At 34.1% G+C, this 7286-nt stretch overlaps 1 protein-coding gene across 3 annotated transcripts in view; it reads left to right on the top strand.

The window, feature by feature from the left end:
* Positions 1–7286, top strand: part of FNDC3A (fibronectin type III domain containing 3A) — a 227235-nt gene that overhangs the window by 158032 nt on the left and 61917 nt on the right. For all 3 annotated transcript variants that reach the window (XM_005863209.2, XM_005863208.2, XM_005863210.2), the window contains 2 exons: positions 2869–3138; positions 3618–3676. In XM_005863209.2, the coding sequence (XP_005863271.1) occupies positions 2869–3138; positions 3618–3676 (329 nt within the window). The remainder of the gene's footprint in view (positions 1–2868; positions 3139–3617; positions 3677–7286) is intronic.

The raw sequence follows: 7286 nt of genomic DNA, 5'->3' as shown, positions 1-7286 counted from the left end.
CCCCCCCCCCTGCCCCCCCCCCCCCCAGTGCACAAATTTTTGTGTACCGGGCCTCTAGTATTGTATATGAGGTTATAAGCCAAGGAAATTACCACTGGATCTTAATAACAGACAATTCATTTTATAACCCGTAGCTGTTTCCATGATCCTTTTCCATATTTTATATAGATTCCCAAAGTGGTACTTAATCCAACATTTCACTGTTAACAACTACCATTATTGATCCTGAACTTTGCTAGACACTGTGCTGATACATAGATTATATCACTTAAGCCTCAATAAAATTCTGCAAAATAACAGATAAAGAAACCGAGACTCAGTAATGTTAAGTAATTTTTGCATGGTCCCTGCTAGTTCATTGCTGAAGATTTTAACCCTATAAGATCTTTTTTATAATAAAGTTCCTGCTCTTCTACTACATATTCTTTGTAGTCCCCTCCCCACTCCACCATGGTTGCTTTATTATTTTATTTATATTGAGTAATAAATATAAAGGCATTTGGATAACTACATTTTAAAAGTACATACTAATTACAGTTTCTGTGTTTTTTCTTTTTTTATTGAGGTATAATTTATGTAACAAAATCTACCACTTTAAAGTGTACAATTCAGTGGTTTTTAGTATATTCACTATATATCATATTCACTACTCCTATCTAATTCCTGAACATTTCTATCATCCCAAAAAGAAACTCTGTGTCTATTAACAGTCAGTTCCATTTTCCTTTACCCTATCTCCTAATCTACTTTCTATCTCTATGTATTTTCCTATTCTAGATATTTTCTATAAGTGTACATACATATGTATATTTGATATAAATGTTTATGCAATGTGTAGCCTATTGTGTGTAGCTTTCTTCACTTAACATATTTTTTTCAAGGTTTATATATTTCAAGTTTGTAGCATGACTAGTACTCCATTCCTTAGTATTCTTAAAATACTCCATTATGTGGATATAATTTTATTTACCCATTTGTTAGTTGATGGACATTTGGGTTATTTCCATTTTTTGTTTATTATGAATTTCAATGCTGTGACATTTGTATACAGTTTTTGTGTAGACATATGTTTTTATTTCTTCTGGGTATATACCTAACAGTAGAATTGCTGGCTCACATGGTAAATCTATATTTAACTTTATGGGTATACCCACTACAAAATTGTTTGCCCTATTTTACATTCCTACCAGCAATGTATGAGGACTCTGATTTCTCCATTTACTTGCCAAAACTTCTTATTATCTGGCTTTTGATTCTAGCCATCCTGGAATGTGAAGTTTTATCTCATTATAATTTTGATTTGCTTGTCCCTAAATAACTACAGGTGTTGAGAATCTTTTCATCTTCTTTGGAGAGATGTCTGTTCAAATCCTTCACCCATTTTTTTAATTGGGTTATTTGGTTTTTCTATTGTTGAGTTATAAGAGTTTTTATATATTCTGGATACAAGAACCTTTTCAGATATATGATTTATAGATTTTTCTCTCATGTTGTCTTTTCACTTTCTTGATGGTATCTTTTGATACAGAAAAGTTTTTAATCTTGATTAAGTCAAATTTTTTTATTGCTTGTGCTTTGGTTGTCATTTCTAAGAAACTTATCTAATCAAATGTCATGCAGCTTTACACCTATGTTTTATTCTATAAGTTTTATAGATTTAGTGTCTTCATTTAGGTCTTTGATGCATTTTGAGTTAATTTTTCTATATGGTGTTAAGTAAGAGTCCAAACTCGTTCTCTTTTTAACATGTAGATAGCCAGATTCCTATGTTTTTTATTCTAATGTTATTGTACATACCCTTATAGTACTTATTTCAAGAAAATTATAGTACTGCCCTGGCCAGTATAGCTAAGTGATTAGAGCGCTGGCCCATGCACCAAAGGGTCACAGGTTCAATTCCTGGCAAGGGACACATACCTAGTTGCAGGTTCAATCCCTGGCCCGGTCCTGGCACATGCTGGAGGCAGCCAATCAATGTGTATCTCTCACATCGATATTTGTCTCTCCTCCTCTTTCTTTCTCCTCCTCCTTCCCTCCCTTCCACTCTTTCTAAAAATCAGTGGAAAAAATATTCTCTGGTGAGGATTAATAGAACAAAAAAAATGAATATTATACCAAATTTGTTAGAGCATTGATAAATTAAAACTTGACTGATATTTTTGTGACTTCATTTTAAAATGTTATTTTTACAGATTTTAAATTTAAAATAAAAATAAGATGAGGACAGTTGCTTTAACAGTATTGAGTATATTAATTTTATTATATTGTTGTGTGACTTTTATTTGAAATAATACATTTTTAAAAATCATAACCTTGAATTTACAATATCCAAAGATTCTATTAGTAAACGATCCACTCATTTCTTTTTGCTAACTCGTAAAACTTTATTTTTTAGTGATGATTTGCTTTTTTGAATCATAAGGGAATTTAAATTGAGGCAGGTGGTGGTTGGTGGTTTTCTTTTCCCTATTTTATATGTTTGAAGTTAAAAGAGATGCTAAGAGTAATGGGTACAAAAGAGTAAAAGAAAAAGAACTGTCCACAACTCAATTCAGGTCTTATTCCCCACCTATGATAATCATAGCATACCACTATGCTATTTCTATGAAGAGTAACAGTTACTTGGGAAGAGTTGAAGGAAAGGAATGTCTCTGTAAATTTATTTTATATATATATAAAATCAAGTCATAAAACTTGGTTCTGTCAGTTGGAGAAACAAAAATAGGTGTTTTTTTTGCAAAATTATTCTTCAAAATATTTTGTTTTATATAATTATGATAGATTTATTTCCTGTTCTTTTCTCATTCCATAAATGTATTTGGAGAAAGTGACCTTGTAAATGTCTTTTTATTTTTTATTTTTTCATAGATACTCACTCTACACATGGAAGGTCCAACTTTAGAGATGAAAGATCTAGTAAAACTTATGAACGTTTGCAGAAAAAATTAAAGGATCGCCAAGGAACACAGAAAGATAAAATGAGTAGTCCACCATCATCACCCCAGAAATGCCCTTCTCCCATAAGTGAACATAATGGACTTATAAAAGGGCAGAATGCTAGTGGGGTAAACACAGGATTAGCAAAGAACAAGTCAGGAAAAGGTAAAGGTGGTGCACAAATGGATACAGAAATCGAAGGTAACTATTTAAAATACTCAGATATTCTTTTTGGTATTATTTCTCCTCAATATTTAACTTAGTAAAAGTATATTCTAACCTTTTGGTCATTTAGTCATGCTCCAAATGTCATGTTTTCTACAGAGAACAAGTATTTTTTACAACTATGAATAAAAATATACTTTCTATATGTAAATCTTATTGACTAGTTTATATATATATAAATATATATATACACACATACACATATATATGTGTATGTGTGTGTGTGTATATATATATATATATGTTTGTATTATAATTAGTAATCATGGTTAAAATGAAAATAGAAACTGAAGCAGAAGAATCCTGGAGAGCCACAAGCTACTAAGAATGAACTAAGGAGTAAAAGCTAGAAAGTAAAAATCTCAAATAATAACCTATTTTACAAGACATATTGTGTGGGAGTGGGATGATTGCATTTAAGCCCATTTTTTAATTTTCAAAAAAAATTTTTTTAGAAAAAGATGAAGAAACTAAAGCCTTTGAAGCACTTCTTTCCAACATTGTCAAACCGGTGGTAAGTATTTCATTTATTTTCTTTACATTTATATTTACTATGTTCATAGAGGATTTTGGTATATTTTGATTTAAGCCTTACTTCATACTTAATTCTATATGAGGAATATGAGGTCAATTATGAATCAATATGGGTCTGACAGGAGAGAAAAGTTATCAGTAAAGCAGAATATTCAAACAAGAATTCATTTTTTTAAAACAAGGATTTAGATACGCTATTGAAAATCATTTGGACCAGGCAAAGATTAATAAAGAATGTGGATACAACTAATTACCAAGTTTTAAAAAAACTATATATGTGATTTCCATATAAAATATATCCAACTAACTCCAGACACAAAAATAGTTAAATAATATCAACCTATACAAGAAAATTAATGTTCCTCAATCCTTTATAAGTGTAGGTATATTAGAAGAAATCAACAAAGGGTATGTCAGCAGAAATGGCTGCCTAGAATTTTCTGCATGTTTTTTAGATAGCCTAATAGAAAAAAAACTTGCATCAAATATAAGAAAATTTGCATCAGATTAACAATAAGTGAAGTCCTTATACAGTGATATTTTTTTAAACCCATTAAGACCCTAAAGACTTCTTCACTAGTAATCAAGAGAAATATAAATTTAACTTCTATGAAACTGTGTAGTCCTGTTTCTCAATAAAAAGCTATACAAACAAAAACGTGTGAACAACTATATGTTAACAAACTGGACAACCTGAGCAAAATGGACAATCCTAAAAATTCCTAAAAATAGATAATCTTCCAAAACTGAATCAGGATGAATCAGAAAACCTGAATAACAACTGATGAAATAGAAGCAGTAATCAAAAAATTCCCAGCAAACAAAAGCATTAGTCTAGACAGCTTCACAGGAGAGTTTTAACACACTTCAAAGAACAACTAACACCTATCCTCCTCAAACTATTCCAAAAAATCCAAGAGGAAGGAACACTTCCATGCTCTTTTTTATGAGGCCAGCATTATCCTAATTCCAAAATCAGATAAAGACATTACAAAGAAAGAGAATTACAGGCCAATTACCTGATGAACATAGATGCTAAAATCCTGAACAAAGTATTAGCAGAATGGATCCAGCAATATATTAAAAAGATCAGGCACCATGACCAAGTGGGATTTGTTCTGGGGATGCAAAGCTGTTACATTATTTGCAAATCAATGAATGTGATACATAAACAAATTAAAAGACAAAAATCACATGATCTTTCAATATGTGCAGAAAAAGCATTCTACAAAATCTAACACCCATTTTTAATAAAAACTCTCAGCAAAGTGGGGATAGAGGTATCTCCACCCCTCAACATTAAAAGGTCATATATGACAAATCTATAGCCAACATCACACTCAATGGGAAAAAACTGAAACCATTTCCCCTAAGAACAGGAACAAGACAGGGATGTCCGCTTTCACCACTCTTACTCAACATAGTACTAGCAGTCCTAGCCACAGTGATCAGAAAAGAAGAAGAAATAAAAGGCATCCAAATTATAAAGGAGGAAGTAAAATACTCATTCACAGATGACATGAATATTGTACATAGAAAACCTTAAAGATTCCACCAAAAAACTAGATTTAATAAATGAATTTAGCAATGTAGCAGAATACAAAGTTAACACCCAAAAATCCATGGCATTTTTATACACCAATAATGACTTAGCAGAAAGAGAAACTAAAAAAGCAATCCCATTGCTATTGCAACAAAAAAATAAGATACTAAGGAATAAACTTAAGCAGGGAGGTAAAAGACTTGTACTTCAAAAACTACAGGTCATTGAAAAAAGAGATAGAGGAAAATATAAACAAGTGGAAGAATATACCATGTTCATGGATTGATAGAATCAACATCATTAAAATGTCCATAGTACCTAAAGCATTCTACAGATTAAATGAAATCCTTATTAAAATACCAAAAGCTTATTTCACAGACCTAGAACAAATACTCCAAAAATTTATATGTAATCAAAAAAGACCCCAAATAGCCACAGCAATCTTGAGAAAGAACTATGTTGGAGGAATCACAATACCAGATATCAAGTTATACTACAAAGCCACTGTAATTAAAACAGCCTGGTATTGGCACAAGAACAGGCATATAGTTCAATGGAACAGAACAGAAACCCCAGAAATTAACCCAAGCCATTACACTCAATTAGTATTTGATAAAGGAGACAAGACCATACAATGGAGTTAAGACAGTCTCTTCAATAAATGGTGTTGGGAAAATTGGACACATAAATGCAAAAAAATGAAACTAGACCACCAACTGACACGATTCGCAAGAATAAACTCAAAATGGATAAAAGACTTAAGTGTAAGTTGTAAAACCATAAAAATTCTAAAGGAAACCACATAGGCAGCAAAATCTCAGACATCTCCCATAGCAATATGTTTGCCATACATCTCGTAGAGCAAAGGAAACTAAGATGAAAATAAACAAATTGGACTACATCAAAATAAAGAGTTTCTGCTCAGCCAAAGAAACCATCAACAAGATGAAAAAGGAGCCCACTGTATGGTAGAACATATTTGGCAATGATACATCTGATAAAGTGTTAAATCCAAATATATAAGGAACTCATACAACTTAACAAAAGTAAGACAGTCCAGTTGAAAAATTGGCAAAGAACCTGAATAGACACTTCTCCAAAGTTAATATACAAATGGCTAAGAGACATGAAAAAATGCTCAAAGTCACTGATCATCAGAGAGATTCAAATTAAAAGGACAATGAGTTATCACCTTACACCTGTCAGTATGGCACCCATCAACAAATGACAAGTGCTGACAAGGATATGGAGAAAAGGAAACCCTAGTGCACTGCTGGTGGGAACCCTAGTACACTGCAGCCACTATGGAAAATAGTATTGAGTTTCCTCAAAAAATTAAATATGGCACTGTCATTTGACCCAATGATCCTACTTCTAGGAATATATCCTAAAAGACCCAAAACACCAATCAGAAAGAATGTATGTACCCTATGTTCATAGCAGCACAGTTTACAATAGCTAAGACTTAACAGCCCAATGTCCATCAGTAAATCTATAATAACAAAAGCGTAATATGCAAATCGACCTAACGACCGAACAACAGAACGACCATCCGGATGAACTTCCGGACAACCACGCTATGACATGCACTGGTGCCAGGCCAGCTAAGGCAGGTATAATGCGATTGGTTGAGGGGCCCCGCCATCACCCCACAATCGCCCACAGAGAGAAGCCCAGGCTACCTAGCTGGCGGCGCAGTGGCAGGTGGGTGGGGCCTCCCTGTGGGGGACGACCCATCTGGGGGCTCCACGATCAATTGCCCCACAGAGGAAGGCCCAGGCCAGCCAAGCAATCACACCCCTTGCCTGTCACCCACAGAGGGAAGCAACCGGTGCTGGGGGGCAGGGGCAGGCAGCACCACACAGCTGGCAAGCAGTGGCAGCAGTGGGGGCTGGGCCAGCTGCCAGAAGCTGTGGGAAGGAAATCCAAGATAGGCCTTGATCACCAGCCAGGCCTAGGGACCCTACCTGAAGGGTCCCGGATTGCAAGAGGGCACAGGCCAGCCTGAGGGACAACCACCTCCCTCCCTCACCTACCCTCACCTTCC

This window comes from Myotis brandtii, unplaced genomic scaffold (assembly GCF_000412655.1).
Source record: "Myotis brandtii unplaced genomic scaffold, ASM41265v1 scaffold174, whole genome shotgun sequence".
Classification (NCBI taxonomy): domain Eukaryota; kingdom Metazoa; phylum Chordata; class Mammalia; order Chiroptera; family Vespertilionidae; genus Myotis; species Myotis brandtii.
Note: the sequence above shows the minus strand (reverse complement) of the source record. Positions and strands in the feature narration are given on the sequence as shown.